The following is a 19348-nucleotide window of genomic DNA, read 5'->3' on the forward strand; positions in this document are numbered from 1 at the left end:
TTTACAGTATGTATGGCAAATGTGGGCAGGCTGCAGCAGGCATCCATTTCTCATTTGACTGGATTAGAACTCCGCTCTACACTGTCCAGTTCTGAGAATAAGAATCTTGCTGTATTTAAAGTAATTATGCAGCTTTTCTTTAAAGGGTACAATGATACTTAAGAAGACTGAGGGCGTGGGGAGGAAACAAGAAGGAAATGTGAATTTTAGATTTGGGAAAGAAAATATCAGAACAAGCTTAATTGGCATTTCCCCCCTGAAAAATCAAGTAGGCATAAAATTTATCCACTTAGGTTTCTGAGAGATGAGAAAGAAAAGGTTTAAGTGAGTGGCCACACAAAGCTACAGAACATCAGACCACTAAGTCTTCTATTGGCTCTCTGGGAAAATAAAGGAGTTTAAGAAATCTATATTAGACAAAGATTTCTATTAATTCAGAGACGAGAAAGTGAAAATCTTCACCAAAGGAAAAGCACTTCTGCAAGAGCAGACTCTAGTACCAGACCGAAGATGGCCATTGCTGAATACTTTTGCATATATCTTAGCAGTTCCAAACAGAGTTTTAAATGTTTTGAAATATGTAGTAAGGTTGTTATATGTCCAGTGGATATGAAGCTGGGCTCAATTACGTCCTGGCATCAGAATTTTGCCTCTTTTTTATATTTTAACAAAATAACCCCAAGAAATGGGGGGGCTTTTAATATGCTGTTGGGAGAACTAGGGTATGTGACATTCAAAATGCTTATCTACATCGGAGAGATGAAGAGGAACAAAAAGGAGATCAGCTTTGCCAGCTGACAAACATAAGGTTTAACTGCCCAGATACATTGTAAAAGCAGCTCATGCTTAGTGCCCAACACCCACTTTAACTTGCTGGGCATAACATTCATCTCAAGAAGCCTAGTGAAAATTCAAAGCCTGTCAACCTTTTTTGCAAGTGCTCTGAGGCAAGGTCATCGAAGACATACAAACCTTTTGTCTTTGTGACTCCCATATGGCAGCCCTGCACTCAGGAACGAAAATTGGAAACAAAACCAACCAAACAAAAAAAAAATCATTCCTATCCCCCTCCCTGTCCATCTTGCTGACAATATAAATGTGGCATTTTTCCAGGTGTCACTTCCTTCTGAAATGAGTGATTGGCTTCAAAAAGCAATTTTTAAAAAAAGCCTAGGCACCTAAGTTGGCATGGCTGTTTTGACCTGAAGAACTCTGGACCAACGAGACGCTGGGAGGCACATGTCAGGGGAGACAGCCAGGCAGAGTAGGCTGACAGTGATGCCATATTTATTTGCCCTTTGCATGTGCCCTTGGGGGACAGCACTGACAAAGCGTATATGAACAGCTGGAGGACAGATTGCTGCTTGCAAGACCGTGGAGGGCAGTTGTAAGATCTAAATGGAGTCCCATATCATAGCTGTTATTAAAGCAAACTATTTAAGAACTATTTCACATGAACATAATTGATGTTTTTAATGTTTGCACCCAAAACCTTGTACATGTCCACACACAAAAATGTGATCTGCATATGCAACATGGGAATGTGACCACTGTGCCTATCACATCACTTGTTAAACTCTGTGTGGTGCAAGGACAGGAAACAAGCACACATTCTGCAATGCGCCAGGAACAATGTCAAGTTCCATTATATACAAGCAGCAACCACCTACCTGCCACTGAATATTCCAACCATCTAGCTCTGAACTGCTCTCACACAAAGCAAAGTAACTTTTAAATGATAGAAACAAGAGATATAGAGCAACACTTCAAAGTATTCACTCAAACAAGGCTTGCCATAAGTACAAAAACTCCAGCTCTGTTTAGCTTGTGCTAGTCTTATCTGTGGTAGGTAGGTTTGTCCTCTCTTGTCCAATTTGTCAGGCACGCATAGTGTTTGTCCTTTTTAAATATACACTATTGTTCACACACACACTTCAACTTTTTTCCTTACATTTTAAGATGTGTTATATTAAACAGAGGTAGCAACACCTAGTTCTACTCCCAGGTTTCAGCAGTTGAGTGCAGGTGTCTAGATCTTCACAGAACTTCACTGGTCAGTTAGTACTTTATGGGTACGGGGTGAAGGTTCAACCAATAGGCCCCATTTACTCCACTAAAGCAATGGGTCAGTTCACACACAACACAAAACCATTGTTTGGAACTACTTAAACAAACCCCATGCTTGCAGACATACTGTATTTTACACTCCATAAGACACACTTTTTTCCAACTAAAAAGTAAGGGGAAATGTGTGTGTGTGTCTTATGGAGCAAATGCATGGACCCTGGAGCTGAATTGTCCAAGGGCCAAAAGCAGATCGTGCTTTTTTTTTTTTTTTAACAAAGAGAGAAGGGGGTATTGAAAGGAAGCCTCTGATCAGCTGATCAGCAAGCCATCGGGAGAGAGGTAAGGGTCGCTGGCTCCCTTTCCGGCCCCACCCCCTTGCCCAGGCCTCCATTGTTGAATATTCTGCAGACGAGGCTGTTTGTTTCCCCAGCAACATGTGACTGGCTGATTAGATTAGCTGTCTGGAAACTGTAGAAACAGCTCCCTTTCCTTTGCAAAAGAAGCTGCAGAACTGTGAGTTGAACCCCATAAAAACAGGATTTTTTTTCCTTTGCAAAGTAAGCTCAACAACTCTGAGCTGATCCTCAAAAGGGGGGCTTTTCCCCCTTTGCAAAAGAAGCTGCACAACTTTGAGCTGATGCTAAAAAAACAGAGCTTTTCTCCTTTGCAAAAGAAACTGCACAACTTTGAGCTGATGATCAAAAAATGAGCTTTTCTCCTTTGCAAAGGAAGCTGCACAACTGAAGCTAAAAAAAAAACAGGGCTTTCCCCCTTCCCTCTAAAAACTAGGTGCGTCTTATGGTCGGGTGCGTCTTATGGAGCAAAAATACGGTGATTTCTTGGTAAACAGGATTAATTTCCAATGAGGGCTAATGAGCAAGAACAGTTGCCTTCAAATCATCCCCTTTGCTTCTATAGCCTACGTTTGCTTGTCAGAATCTTCTCCCTCTCTCTGAAAGATGAAGAAAGGTATTCTAAAATGAATCAGACTGCAATACATTTCCCTCATGCTTTTCTTTTAAGCTGGCATGGAATATATCAGAGCCATAAATTTTCTTACCCTTCTGTTCTGTACATTGAACATCTCTCCAGAGGAATTTTTAGCACTCCATTATTCAAACCCACAAACAGGGATCTGTCACTGTGAAGGATTTGGAGGCTCTGGATTGGCTCCTTTTGGCTGGCAGGAAGAATCTGCATTTCCTCTAAGTAACAACTCCTTAGGCTCTTATTAGTTGTAGAAAGTGCCTTCAAAATGGTGCCATGTTCTAGCAGAACAAGAAGAAACAAGAGGCAAGTAAATCTCCAAGATGTTGATTCAGTTTATCATCCAGCACACAGAGTGAAGATTAACTACATCCCATTTACACGGCTGCTCTGACACAATTTTTTTTCTCCTCTCCAATTTCTCTTCTTCTTATACACTTATAAAAACATAACCAAAAAAAGTGAATCCATTTATTTGGTTGAAGCCCCTCTGCTTGTGCATTCAGGTTCCCATTCATTCTGAATGAAGAGTGCATGAGGTTAAAGTATATAACTACTGAATGAGGCTATGGTATGACTACTGAATTTGCTAACAAGTTTCTCTTGTGTTCTGGTTTTCACCACTGTTTTAATGGTGTTTGAAAAACTGTTAATATATAGTTTTTAACCTTTGTTGCAAGCTGCATTGAGCTTTTATGTAGAAAGGTGGCATATAAGTAGTTTAATCAAATAATAATAAACAAATTATATGTCTTTATTAAGGATGACATGGGATGAAGAGGTGCATTTACACATTAAAGCAGAGTACCCTGCAAATTGTAACTATTTAAAGGATATAAGGATCTGTACCTAGTACGTCTTGGCTGCACCTACAATTTTCCAGGGTTGTTTTCAAATAGGGTTGAATGTGTTTCCATAGATGTGTCCTAGAGGCTAATTCACAAAGCTGTGTGATCTTAAATATGCTAACAGATTAAAGCTTTAAAACATTGTTGTAGGCAGAATACCAATCTGCAGCCACAGATTCCAAGGAACATTCTGCACAACTTTCATCTGAAAATCAGTACAAACTAAACACAACTGCATCCTTGCAGTCAGCTACATCCTGTGATTGGTGGAATGCCCCCAAGTAAGTTTAAGTAACAGTAGACATGTAGCTGTGATATTTCTGTGGTCCTTAGTAGGGAGCTATGACTCAACAGACTTCAGGACTGCATATCAAATATGCCTTCTAATCACATGCTAAAATCACATTATGACTGTTATCTATGCACATTCACTTGGAAATAAGCCTTACTGAGCTCAGTGGGATTTCCAAGTGAATGTGTTCTGTCCTAAAAATCTTGGGCCTTACAAAATTGAGCGTGTACCTCTTCCCCCATGCTCTGTGCTCCAGTGACCAGACTCCCCCAAACTGAATTATTCAGATGTCAGTCCCGACCAGCGTGGCCAATGATCAGGGATTATGTGAGTTGTAATCCAAAACATCTGGAGGGCACCAGGTTGGGGAAAGCTGTTCCTGACTATACTACACATGCACCAAGGCTGTATTGTTAGAGGCAGTCTCAGTAGTTGCTCCACAGCCTGGAAACTTGCTTAACCCTGAACTTGGATATTTTCTGGAAATGCTGTAAGATATTATCATTTGGAATGACTTTTATTAGATGGGATAATTGTGCATGGGATGCAATTTAAATCTGATAAGTGTTTTAATAAGTATTCTATCTATAGGTTTTAGTTTAAAGTGTTGTTGCATCCCTCAAACATTGACTTGGGAATGGGCTAGACTTTAAGTTAATAAAGGAACAAAGTTAAGCATTTTAAGGTCCCATTAATTTCCAAGAAAACAGCAATTCTTCCATTTAAATAACCAGGGTTTGTTAGTATTTGTCTTTGACAAGTTTGTACCACAAAGGGGGGGGGGGCTTAGATAAAATAAGAATATTCCTGATACTAGATCAACTCATGATCTGTCTAACAGTAGCCCAAGAGGCTATTTTCACTTTGGAGTTTATGCACCAAAGTTCTACCATTTATCTCTGTAGATCAAGAATTAGTATTTTTTTTGTTACCGGTAATTTGTTCTATAGTTAAATAAAGTTTTTGTCTATGCAGTTTTGTTACTGGAAATACACCAAAGCTAATCACATTCAAAGTAAATGGTGGTAAAAGGTAGAAAGATATATTATTACTCTATCTGGTAGATGATAACTTCTGTAGACAGATGACTCCATAGCCATGGGATAAATTATACCAACACTTAGAGAGGCCATATATCTTAACATAAAATCAACTCATTCTGAATATACTGTATAATGGAATTATTTTTTTTTTTTTTTAAATGGAGCTCAGACATAAATTCTAATTAATTTAAATGTTTAATTTAGCTTCCACCACAGAAGGAAGTTACCATTTGCAACACTTCCATGGCGCACCTTTGCAAGCTTTTTTTCCTACTTAAAAAGTCGGGCGTTGAAGATTAGTTCACTACCGAAAGTTTGGCAATCTATGGGATTGTGGTAGGTCTCCTCATTATATCAAACTGGGCAGACTTTGCAATACTATATAAATCACAGTTTGCCAACAAACCAGGCTTGCAGACTCTAAGGGCATGGAAGCCTGTCTGCAAATCACTACATGCTACTAGCTCGAAGAATGGCATGTGTATTCTGAGAGAATGGAAACCTCTTTGTGTGCTGGAGCTCATTATGCATATGAACCCTACTAGCAGGATGTTTTTATTCAAAGGAACGACTCAGTAGATGTGCCTAAGTTTTGGGGATCGTAGCTCAGTGGTAGAATGTATGTGTTGCACATAGAAGGTTCCAGATTCAATCCCTGGCACGGTGCACAGTCAGGACAAGGTACTGAGATGCAGTGAAGCTGCTGCCAGTCAGAGTAGACAATATTGGTGTAGATCGTCTAGATCAGGAGTGGCCAACTCCCAAGAGACTGTGATCTACTCACAGACTTAAAAACTAGCAGTGATCTGCCCCCGTTTGGGGGGTTCAGGTCAATGTTGTTGAGCTTGTTTTAGGGACGGGTGAAACCACGGTTTTCGGGGGGGGCAGGGCAGCGGAAATGTTGAGCTTTTTTACGGAAGACAGACTTGTTGAACTTCTTTGGGGGGAGCCAGTGATCTAACAGTGATCTACCACCAACCACAGATGATCTACCTGTTGGGGGGTGCCTGGTCTAGATGAAGCTATTTCCTATGTTCCTCTTAATGCAGAAAGTGGACCTGGAAATCTGTTTCCCATTTCTTAACTTCATCTGAAATGCTACCCAAATGTGAAAACATTTGCAGATCTCTAGATGAATGTATATGCATTTCCAACAAGACACAATGAAGTATAAAAATACTATATGACCCAGAAACTGTCAACCAGCTATATTGAGGATGTAATTTACCTCTCTACTCCTTTTTGAACAGAACTTTCACCAGGAAGGGGTTCAGTCTTCACAGAAACCTTCACTTGCTAATGAATTCTACTTAAGCAGATACTATTCTCTTTCTTAGGCTAACTATAGGACCCTAACCCCATCCCTTCTGCTTCCTAAAACCATCCAGATTGTGGCCTACACTTTCAAAATGCTCTTTCAGTTTCTACCCAGATAATAATGGAAGATCAATTCTCACGCTTTCTCCTATTTGAGAACATGTAGTAAGGAACTCACAGATTACCATTTAATAAATCCACATATGAGATGGTTGAAGTCTCCCAGGTGTAAAAAGCACTTACCTGTCCCAATATACATCACATGGTATAGTGTGTCCTTGCCCTGAACAATGTCAACCACCAGCTTAGAAAAACGGATGTTGTCCTGAGTGACATATGGATCCACAGAGACTGGTTGCACAACGTCGTTCATCAGGAATAAGCGCTGAGCATCCTGAAGGATCCTCTCTGTCAAGTTTTCATTAGGGCTATCATCATTCAGTATTCCACACTGAAGGAGAACAGAACAGCAGTGTTTCTTTTACAACTTAAAAAACTCTCTAAGATTAACTACTGTTTTCGTTTGTTTGCTATTTTTACTGCAGAGTTCTTACCAACTGTCATGATGTTTATATTGACATGGATCTCAAGACACAGCTTCCAATGATAAAAAAAAAAAATGATTACAAATTTGCAAGTTTGTTCCTTCTTCCATATTACACAAACATATCCAAATAAAAATATTCTGGCTAATCTACCCCAAAAGAGGTTAAAAGAGGTTACTCCAATGTGGTACAAACTTATATCCACAGCACAATCCTATCCATGCTTACTAGGAATGTCCTTCCAACTGATGGAACAGGATTGCAGCAGCAGATTTAGGCAATGCAAACATGCCGAAATCACGACACTTCTTATACCAGAGCAGGTCTAGACATAAAATGCCCTGCTATTCCTATTTACAGTGGTGCCCCGCTAGACGAAAATAATTCGTCCTGCGAAAATTTTCGTCTAGCGAAGCGGCAATGCAAGCCACGCTTTCGCTAGACAAAAAAAAAGACGAAAAATTTTCGTCTTGCGAGGCAGCCCCATAGACTTTTTCGTCTTGCGGGGCTGCCTTCCGCTAGACGAATGCCTTCATCTAGCGAGTTTTTCGTCTAGCGAGGCATTCGTCTAGCGGGGCACCACTGTAATTTGAAATCCACAATCTTGATTGGGATAGTCTCTCCCAGTTTTGCTTCTTCTCCCTTTTTCCCTGCATGAACCATTTCTGATGGTTGGGGAAACCATTAATTGCTGAACTGCATTTTCTGTTCTCAGTGGACAGAAGTTTATCATTTAATACCAGGGGTAGCATAAGTGCTAAGTGGACTTGTATTTTTCAATTGTTTTGTTCTAATTTCCATTTCATATGTCCCAGACCTGTATTTTTCTCTTGGAAGGAAAGATTTCTGGCATTGTTCCTTCATCCTCCAAACAATGAAGTGAGGATTCCCCCCCCCTTTCCAAATCGTTTCTTCACAGCCACTAAATTACCTTTGTCATCTCCTGAAGGCCCTACATTGACCTCTTGTTCCTTCTGTACTTGAAAAATGTTCTAATCTCTTTTTCCAATCTTCCTGTCGTTCACCACATACATTCCCTTTTCTTTTGTAAAACTCTCATCTTGACTTTGCAATCTTTTCACACCTTCTCTGCAGCACAGGCTATGCACTTTTGAGGATGAAAGCTAGTCCAAAACATCCCTGGCTGATGCACGCATTGGGAACATGTCGTGTAAAGTTTCCGGTTGCTCCAGTGAACCAAAGGCCGGAGGGCTCCTAGTATGTAGCAGATTATGTACTGCAGCATTAGCCAATCTAGTGCCCTCTTGATGTTGCTGGTCTATTGTTCCCCTTAACCCTAACAACGTATCTGAAGAAGTGTGCATGCACATGAAAGCCCATACCAAGAACAAACTTAGTTGGTCTCTAAGGTGCTAATGGAAGGATTTTTTTATTTTTTATTTTGTTTTGACTATGGCAGACCAACATGGCTACCTACCTGTAACTGGAACTGGCCACACTGATTGGGGATGATGGGATGTGGAGTCCAACAACGACTTATTTTGTTTAAGAAGGCTTTTACTGAGGTATGACCCACCTATGAAAAATTTACTGTTTATCTGCTGGAATGGCTTTGTTGTTTTTGGAGTTTTTATTTCCTGCATTTTATTTTATTTTTATCTTGATCATTGCTTTGATGGCTTCAAGAAAGCAGCTTTTTAAATGTGCACAATAAATAAATAAAACACTCAGAGGGCAGCACTCTGGCTGCCCCTGATGCACTACAAATGCTGCTCCCCAGATCTTCTATGATAACCCTGGTTAATTTTCTATATGAAACTCAGCTGTAAGCTACTCAGATTTAACGGGACATGGTACAATAAATTGTGCTCCTGAAAAGCAAACTAGTACTGGCTTTGTGACCTCCCGTCTACTTGGCAGGAACATGTAGAATTTTGCCTGCTAAAATATAGCTGAAATGGGATAGAACGGGTACTGAGACCAGGAAGAAAGAGCAGCAGTAGAGGTGGGGGTGGAGAGGCCTAGATCAGGGGTCAGCAACCTTTTTCAGCCGTGGGCCAGTCCACTATCCCTCAGACCATGTGGTGGGCCGGACTATATTTTGAATAAAATATGATGCATTTTAAATAAAAGCAGCACTTAATGATATGTTCTAGTCAGGCTAGCTCAAGGAGGTGATGTATGAATGGAGCTTCAGAAACAACTATATGGTTGCAGATAGGGGGGGGGGGAAACAAACAAGTAATACATGAAAAGAATGGTTACTAAGGAGGTAACAGTATGCTAAGAGAAAATGGATTGCTCAAGACAATTTGATGAGCCTCATAACTGAATGGGGACTTGAACATGTGTGTACAGACACCTGATATGCTAGTTACCATTGAACCAGTTAATTAACATTTACCCATCAAACGAGGAAACAGAATGAGATGTGAGTGAATTGAGGGTTTGCATTAAAATACCTGGAAATTAGGGATGGGGTTGATTGTTGGCAGCCATGCAGATCTTGGATTTTCTTGGTATCGGAAAGGCCCATTAAAGGCTTGCGTAATAGCACTGAGATTGAAGGCACACACTGCTGAAGCAGCAATACTGTTTCTGGAAACAAGGGCAAAAGGAAAGAGAAAAGGGGAAAAATCAATTTAATCTTTAGAACATTGACACTTCCATCATAACAGACAGCAAATCTCACTAAAATAAATTGCATGCAAATTACCAGGAGGAAGTGCACTGGGCTACAGGCCTCAGAAGGGAGGAGAAGAATCCTCATGGATTATATGACAATTAGGAGATGTTGAAAAGCCCCTCTTGAACACTGTACATGATTTAAGACTAAGAGAAGCAATTTTGACATGAAAAGTCACATGCAGCTTAATTCACAAGGAACATTACTACTGATATCCCATCAATCCTGATTGATTATAAGTGGCCTAGTTTTTAAAACCTCTGGTTTATTTTTCAAGGTGAAATTTAATTTTAAGCTCCACAGGTTTCATTGTTAAGGTATTAATGCCACCTCTGAAAAGCACACCTGCCTATAGACCTTCAAACCCACTGGATACTCACCATTTCATATCCATGCTATTTGCATAAAGCTCCAATTGCAAGGACAGACAGACAAGAGGAGAAGGAATACAGAATCTGGACTCATCTGGGATAAAAAATGCATTCTGCATAATATCATAGCTTCTGGTTGGCTCATGAGAATAGGATGCCAAGACTAGATGAGCCTTTGGAGCCTTTTTATGTTCTGAAAAGTATTAAAAGAAGAAGGGGCAGGCAATGTACTGCCCTCCAAATGTTTTTAGACTCCAAGTCCCATCAACCTTGACGACCAACCACACATACATCTAGAAGGCTATACTTGAATGAGGGTGAAAATAACTCAAAGTCCCAAGACATGGTCTGAAGGTGCACGACGCAATAGCTTCCTGAAGCTAACTGCATGGACACAAGGCTTTTACATATTGCCATGAGTTCCACAGACAAAAGCCGGGACAGAAATGAAGGAAACAATTCCAAAATGTTCCCGACACTCACTGTTTGAAACTGCCCTTCCCTTCCCTAAATAGTCTTTATTCAGCTGTGAATTCAAGCAATTTCCTGTGTTGATTTTGAATATACAAATTAGCATTTAAAAAAGGAAATCTCTTCACATTTCTGGCAGGAGGAGCTGCCCTTTAAGATAGACAAGTAAAGCTTCAACAGGTCACTTGTATCACTAGGAATATGCATTCAGGATCACTTACTGTGGATACTGTGGGTAAGTTAATCAACCAACACTCTCAATTTGGCATCCTCATTTAGGAGGCATGCCTCCATGTGGTGAAGGTGTGTCCTTGGGTGGTAGAATTGAAATGGCAGCCTATTCTCCATTATTAAGGTAAGTCACTGAACAAACACAGGCAAGCATCTGAAAAAGGTTCTCTTTGTACACAATCCTTTCCCCATTCCTCAAAGGCATTTTGCTTATTTACAACAGGTGTAGGGAACCTTTGGCTCTTCAGATGTTACTGAACTACAACTCCCACCAGCCCCAGCAAACATAGCCAGTGGCTAGGGATGATGGGAGCTGTAGTTCAGCAACACTTGGGGGGGGTGAGGTTCCCCACACCTGCCTTACAATCTTCTCCTAATTCTCCTCCACTATGGGATGCAGGCAAGCCACAATTATTCACACTAAACAGTTGCGTAAATTAGGATGAAATTTCATGCTTTGCCAGGAATCATCTCCACCTACAGGCCATCAGACCAAGCTTATAGAATCCAGCTGAGGACTCTAAAACATTTATATGCCATTTTAAAAGGTGGGGAGAGAGAAGGACCAACAAAGAAGAGGAAATCAGAGAGAGCTAAAAATTGTAGAGGCTAAAAATACAGAAAGCCCTTTCAGAACAACATGACAGACTTTGTCACCGTGCTGTGTAAATGTCTGAATGACTGCTTTATATATCAAGTTGCTAATGGTAGCAATTTGAACTACTATGAAAAGGATTTTTTTACTAAACCAGTAATTACTTAAGAACACATATCTAAGCTGTGTGATTTTAGGCAGGCAATAAGCAGAAAAGGTCCTTCCCTTCCTTCCTTCTTTTTTTAAAGACCCTGCTACATGAAGAAGCAAAAAAAAGCATGCTTCTATTTCATTCCTATGTGGTATGAGCAGTATGTATAGGAAGCCTGTACAGAATTGTATCATACCAATTTAGCTCACCTTCAGCAGCTTGGAAGAAAGGTGTGATATAAATGAAATGAAATGACTGAATGAAAGCATGCACCTCATAAACTACTTGTAGGTCCTCCAACATTTCTTTATGTTTAAATGATGCACACCACATTTCTCTCATTTCTTCTTACAAAGAAAATCCCCACCATAATAAAATTCCACCATGTTAGAAAACTAATCCAGAGAACTACCTCAATTTGAAGTTGACTGGGAGATGCCTTTTTGCCACTGAGAAAGCAAGACATCACTTTTAAAACATTACTATTAAGATTGCGTGTTCTCCTTTCCCTCTTTCCCCTCACAGCCATCCTTCCATTTCACTGAGCAATAGAGCAGTAGGCTTTGAACTTGTCAAAGCACCACATGCTAAACCTTTCTTTTCTGGTATCTGAGTGATATTGACATGTTGCGTGTTCACAGAAGGCAGTTCTTTAGACAAAGTTAATGACGAGTGACAAGTTAATGCCTTCAGGCACAAGGAGAAGAAGAAAAACAATCGTCTAAATAAAACTGCAGATCGTTAGAGATCGGAGTGGGGCTTCCAAAACAAGCTGCCAAACGTTTCATAGCAAAGTTCTCCCCTCAGAACTGCAAAGGGACAAAATCAACACAACCCTGGATTGCCCTGCGGCTTTCTGTCGTTAGATCTGGCACACTGGCCCAAATAATAAACCACTCGCTTGCACTGTTCTTGTGCACAGAAAGATGCAGAACTAGAGCGTGAAAGATGGGCTGGAATGACCCTAAAATCACTAATCTGGAAAGAGTCATAAAGTTGATCCAAGCACTCCAAATTTTTGAAGGAGGAAATACAAGGACAGTATTACGAAATATCTATGTGTCATTTGCATTTGTCCATTACCTCATGACCATAGGTGAGACCGCAGTAAGTCACAGCATAGTGAGCTGCAAGTGCTGATCTGACCTCCTGGCAGGTGAGCACTGCTGCTTACCAGGGTGATGAGGGGGAGGCAACAGGGTGGGCAATGCAATGTGTTTGACCACACCACCATCCCTGCCACTTCTCTGCTTCCCCGCCCCCTCCTCCTGGTAAGCAGCAGTGACTCAACTGCCAGCAGGTCAAGTAAGTGTCTCCGCCCCAGTGTGCATCCACTACTGTGAGACAGTATGGTATATACTACGCTACGCTATCGTATCTCCAGAGCAAACTGGTGCATTGTTAAACGGTGTTTATAATTTTGAAAATTCTTCTGACTCACTGCAGTGGGCTAAATTCCTAGATAGAACAAATCCCTTTGGTGCACATATGAATTGCCAGTATCAAGAGACTTGCCCCCCACCCCAAACCCTGAATCTTCAGTATCATTATGACATTATATTCCCAAGGTTCCTTGGAAGTAGCCCGAGGCATGATACTAGATCGTAGAGTTGATGCACTGAAAGCTGTTTCTCAAGATTCTCTCCAGCCCCACAACACTCTTCATTTCCCAAAATACATGACAAGAGTCCAGACTTGTGCACATGCCACATTTTATCGACTGGCTGCTACATGGACCTGTAACTAGTTGTAACCCAACCTTCTAAGGCTATGGATCGTTGTCTTAATAAAATAATTCTGCAGTATGCCAAGATATATCTGCAGTCTGTTGCTAATTTAATGTGTGATTCAGACGGCAGACACCACTGGATGAGTTTAAAATTCTGCAAAAATGTGTACATGCAACTCTAAGAATGGAGTCAGAAACAGAAGGGCATTGTTGTATTAAGACAGTACACATGCATTCTCTACAATTCCTTCAGAGCCTGAGAAACAAATATACTCTCTTCACTGTTAGGTTTCCTGCCATGTGCCTCCTCCCCTGTAAATTCCTGCATCTGCTATGTGGAGTTTGGAAGGATCAGCACAGTTACCGAGTGACTTGCCGGAGTCAGATGCGCTAGACAAGAGTGGCTAAGACTGAAAGTGGGGTGCTATAGGGGCATACTCATATTGAATCACCATCTCTGCCTCTCCTCTCCCTTCCTCACCCCGACTTTGCATTCATATATTTGTGCACTGCCCCGTTCTGAGAGACAGACCTACATTCTACATTCAGGCCCAGTGACAATTATGCTAGAATGTTGAGAAAATAGTTCAAAAGCTTTTAAATTCGGTTTCAGTGACCCTAGTGAAAACTTTAATAACAACTGCTTAAATATTTCATAGGTTTCTTCCCTAAATAGCCATCTTTCTTGCTGACTTAGCTCTGCATTACACAACAATGAGCAATAAATCAGACTATAACATGTTTTTCACAATGAAGTGCACCATGCTGGCTGAGGCCCATTTTTTGGAGAATTGCTTCTGACCCCATTAAATGAGAATTTTTGAGATTTGAGTATATACACATATATTTTTCTCTTCCTTCAAGAGTAAATATGTTTTACGATAAAAACAATACACCTTTTATGCATCACTTATACTACTGCAGCAAATGGAAGACTTACTTTGTATGCAGAATGCATACAGCATGGAATAAGTCTTGATAGAAGTTAAAAGAATAATTACCATTATTTGTCTAGTTAGCTGACAAATTGGAACATTTTCTCTCCTTTGAATTCTTGAAAGAACACTGTGTCATAGCACAAAGCCCCTATTTGATCTAAGTTTAGCTATTATCAATACTAATTTTTTCCTATTCACTTCTTTTGGAGTTACATAATGCTTTTTTTTCTTGCAATGTAAAAGAAAAAGAGAAGTCGTAATTGCATATTTGGTCCTTTTGCCTCTTGCTAACAAGACAGCAGTCTAAACAATTATGGGGTAAGATGAGGAAAACTGCACTAGATTCTGCACATACACTCTCTTCATAAATCAACAGAGCTGGATTAAACATTTAAGCTTACAGGGAGTTACAGGGTGTATCAAATGGTGACTGTCCACTAATGGAAAGAAAAACCTTCAGCAAAACAAGGAGAAGGCCCGTTCTCATGTTGCCGCTTTCCAGACCTCTTTTGGAGGAGGCCCATGAAGCATGGCCTCAGATTATGATCACAGGGTCCAGTTTGGTTCATATGGGGAGTGGCAGTTCTTGCACCCTGCAGCACTTATACAAATGTGCTCCAGAAGATTAGGGGACTCTCTGCAGTATGTTTAGGTGCAGTGTAGGGTGCTGCAGGAGGGATTTATGAAAATGGCCTCTTTCACTGGACTGCTCTTCCCAGGGAGGCTCACTGGTGCCTTTGTTACATATCTTTAGACTCCAGGCAAAAACATTCGTCTTCTCCCAGGCCTTTGGCCAATTAATCAATCTATGGCCTTTTAAACTGTGTGCAGGGCAGCGGTGGAGGAAGCTCCTTGCTGCCCGGGGCGGCGGGGCGGCGGCACCCCCCCCCCCCGGAGGGCAGGGGTCACGGCGCATGTCGGATGCACTGTGCATGCCCGGAATTTCCGGGCATGCATAGTACATCCGGACCCAAAAAAGCTGCTGAAGGGGGGAGGGAGGAGAGCAAAGCAGGCGCTTGAAAGCGCCTGCTTAACTCTCCTTTCCCCACCCCCTTTCAGCTTTCTCCGCCACTCAGCTGGCCTTCGGAAGGTCAGCTGAGCGGCGGAGAAAGCGGCTGAAGTGGGGGAAGGAGAGCGAAGCAGGCGAAGCACCTGCTTTGCTTTCCTTTCCCCACCCCCTTTCAGCAGCCTTTCCCCCCACCCCCTTTCAGCGGAGCCCCGACATGGAGGTGAGGGGCAGGCCAGCTGGCCCTGGGGGAGGGGTGAGACTTGCTGGCCCACCCCTTGCCTCCATGCCGCATCTCCGAAGGCCAGCTGAACGGCGGAAAAAGCCGCTGAAAGGTTTTTTTCGCAGCTCGGCTCCCTGGGCGGAGCCGGCGCAGCATAGAGGCAAGTGGCGGGCCAGCAAGTGACACCCCCCAGGGCGGTACCCGGGGCAGCCCGCCCCCCCTTGCTCTGCCCCTGGTGCGGCGTATTGTTTTTGTGTGTTCTTGTGATATGCATTTTTATGTCTTTATATTGTAAATCACATTGAGATCGTTGGATGAAGAGTGGTATAGTATTTGATAAACAACAACAATTAAAAGAGGAGGGGGAGAGATTTCTGAAGGGCAGGGAATAATTTGGCACCTCTCTGCCCATGCATCTGTTCTGCATGTCAAATTGCATCCACACTCCTTGTTTTAATCATAATCACAGCAGGTCCACATTTAAAGTCCTAAGGATGCTGCTGTTGTGTGTAGTTTGGCCCCTGACTATTAAGTCATTTCCGTTCCTCTGCCAGGGCCTTCTTGCATGAGCACTGCAATTCAGGAATCATGAACTCATGCAAGACCCCAGTCTTCTGAGAAACTGAAAACAACAACCTTCCCTTCTGTGAAGACAAAATGAAACATAAAATATAGGACCTTTCATAAGTTCCTGGCTTCTACCTTGCACGGTTCACACAAGCAAGCTGCTTAAATGAGTATGCACTTTAGCACAAATCAATCCTGGCCTCTCATCCAAGCCAGCTCCTAGATGACAATTCTTCAATTCTGTCAAAGATAAGTCATACACTGCTACTCTGAGAACAGTTTTTCAGATAATTACAACTTTTAAGAAATCCTCTTCTCCACAAGTGGCTAATTCAAATGATTAAAGTAGGAAGGTTTCATAATCTGGTGTCTAGACAGCACTGTCCCGCATAGTAGCTAATCAGATTTTCTTCCTTTAGTTCATAATTAAAAACAAATTTCTTATATTCTAGTTAACACAAAAATGCTGCAACCAAGAACCATCATCATCTATAACAGCTCATTTCTATGTATGTTTATGTAAACAGTAAAAAGGATACAATACATTGAAATGTGTATAAAGAAGAAAGCAACCCTAAAAAAAGAAAATTCTATTTTTATTTGCAAATGCAATCAATTGCTTATTTTACATCTAATATAGCTTACTTATACTATAGTCCATTAGTGGCAGTAGTTACTTCCAAGTTTCTGAATGAGAAGTTTCTTTATCGTTACTGGAAATAACTAATACCACTGAAAAAGAGCATATTCTACTTAAAACATTAGGCAGAGTAAGATTTGGGGCTACATTTGCAAATAAACAGTGAATTTTATTTAGCATCTTTGGAAGTTTTGCCTCCCTTGTTTTTCTGGTCAAAGTTGGAGATGTCTTCCTTTGTTCTGCTGACTTCATCACTGTAACTAATAGCCCAACCCTATGTATGATTATTCAGAAGCTAAGTCCAACTATGAGTCTTAAAAGGTAAAGGTAAAGGTAAAGGGACCCCTGACCATCAGGTCCAGTCGTGTCCGACTCTGGGGTTGCGGCGCTCATCTCGCTCTATAGGCCGAGGGAGCCGGCGTTTGTCCGCAGACAGCTTCCGGGTCATGTGGCCAGCATGACTAAGCCGCTTCTGGTGAACACCAGAGCAGTGCACGGAAACGCCGTTTACCTTCCCGCTGGAGCGGTTCCTATTTATCTACTTGCACTTTGACGTGCTTTCGAACTGCTAGGTGGGCAGGAGCTGGGACCGAGCAACAGGAGCTCACCTCGTCGCGGGGATTTGAATCGCTGAGCTTCTGATCAGCAAGCCCTAGGCTCAGTGGTTTAACCCACAGCGCTACCTGGGTCCTACTTTCAGGTAAAGTACGCATAGGATTGAAACCACAACGTTTCCTTGTTAGCAAGGATATGTTTACATCTAGCTTATATGTAACAGAAACAAGTGCACAGTAATAGACACAAGTCCACAGGTGGACTGCATTACGTCTTTTTCTGGAATGGTCATTATATATATATATATATATATATATATATATATATATATATACATATACATATATATATATATATATATAGAGAGAGAGAGAGAGAGAGGGAGAGAGAGAGAAAATACTAATAATATGAATATCACCAAAAATATAATTTGGGTAAAAATCACAGTTCAAAAATAAAGTAAGAATAACACTGAATGAGGAACCACCTATTTTGCCTTACAAATATTATTATAGGTGTAGAAGAAGACAGATAGGTGTAGAGGAAGACAAAGCATTACTTTGCTTATTTTACTTAATCTGGCTGCATTTAGATATCACAATAAACCAGGCCACAGTGAACCTTTGATTTAAGTACTCCCCCCTCCCGCCGCCCAGCACAAATGTGAGTTCAGAAGATTTCACTTCTATTTTTTATTAGTTGCAGCTTATTGTTTAATCCAAATCCAATAAACATTGGTTAACCGTAACTACAGTTTGCTTAAAATAAATCAAACTATGGGTTATAAAGCTGGCTTATTTCAAACAAATGTTAGGTAAGATTAACAGCAGATGCAACATTAGTTTGGTTTGAGATGCAATGCTAAACTAAAGCTAACAGAAAACAGACGCAAAATCTTCCAATCTTGTCCTTCCTCATGATTGCAGCAGTGGAGACACACACATGCACAAGGTCATATAAGTTGGCCCCTGTCACAACAAGCCATCATATTATGGTTCACTGTGATGTTCAAATACAGCCTCTCTAAACTGAACAATGGAAGGAATTTGCCTAAATACCAGTACTAGAAAAAGGAGGTAAGCATTATAAGGAAGTAAATAAGGAGCAAGAAAAGCAACAAACTCACACATTGGTTGTAAACACTCCATAGATCAAATCTTGTTCAGGTAGATAAAATGTGCTTTGCAGTTCATTGTAGTAGAAAGGGATTTCACCAGAACGGGAGCAGTTCAGCCGAGCCTTCATAAATGTTGTCCATGTGTCCTCCAATAAAAATCTCCCCCCAATGTCGTTTTTGCAAACCCTTCCCACACGAGAATAGACAGTTTTCCCGCAGTCATGTTCTACAGCATTCTCACGGAAAAAGAAGTAAGTGAACAAACCAATGTCATAGGCAGCAATGAAGTTGGGCTCTGGAGAAAAATAAAGCCATAAAACGCAGTGAGATTTACATAGAAAGGGTTGGATTTACACAGCCTGTGGGGATAAAAGTTCAGGAGTGATCAGAGGATGAGAAAGAGGAAAACAAACCTTTTTTAAAAAAAAAAATCCAAGAAACAGGAGAACACAATAGGCATGTTTTTATGGGCACATTCATCATTTGATGACTACATCATAAAGAGAAGACTATGAAACCATGTGAGGGGGCTGCAGGGCCCATAGACTAATTCCACCCCAAGCTGAAGCTGTGCACCATAGCCATGCCCTCTGGTACATATGTGGAGCTTTTTGTCGTGTTGGCATGTACAGAGAAGTGTTTCTGCACATGCCAATGGAAGAAAAAGCTCCACATGTGTTGTATTCTTTTTCACAGGAGCTGAACACGTTGGTTGTGTGATTACTGTGATGAGAGGCTAGCCCACAACGCCCCACAAATGCCCTTTCAACAGGTGGGGAAGTTTCATGTGAATGTGAGTACCCATACACTTCTGAAATGGTACACACATGGAATGCTTATTTTAAGATGATGCCTGCTACAACACACATGTACATCATCTAAACACAAAAACTACTATTTCAGAAATACTGCTTTTATCCATGTGTAAATTTAGTAAACTGACCAATCAATCAATCAACAAAAACTCTTATGATTAAATTAAGCTATCTTGAATTGGGTTGCCTAGTT

At 41.1% G+C, this 19348-nt stretch overlaps 1 protein-coding gene across 10 annotated transcripts in view; it reads right to left on the reverse strand.

Annotated features, from left to right (window-relative positions):
- SEMA5B (semaphorin 5B) overlaps positions 1–19348 on the reverse strand; it is a 333647-nt gene that overhangs the window by 59927 nt on the left and 254372 nt on the right. For 9 of the 10 annotated variants that reach the window (XM_033162615.1, XM_033162631.1, XM_033162594.1 and 6 more), the window contains 4 exons: positions 18350–18635; positions 9523–9658; positions 6798–7005; positions 3128–3335 (listed from right to left, as the gene is read on the reverse strand). In XM_033162615.1, coding sequence (XP_033018506.1) covers positions 3128–3335; positions 6798–7005; positions 9523–9658; positions 18350–18635 — 838 coding nt within the window. The remainder of the gene's footprint in view (positions 1–3127; positions 3336–6797; positions 7006–9522; positions 9659–18349; positions 18636–19348) is intronic. The other variant, XM_033162647.1, reaches the window with a different exon arrangement.

This window comes from Lacerta agilis, chromosome 1, assembly GCF_009819535.1.
Source record: "Lacerta agilis isolate rLacAgi1 chromosome 1, rLacAgi1.pri, whole genome shotgun sequence".
NCBI classification, from domain to species: domain Eukaryota; kingdom Metazoa; phylum Chordata; class Lepidosauria; order Squamata; family Lacertidae; genus Lacerta; species Lacerta agilis.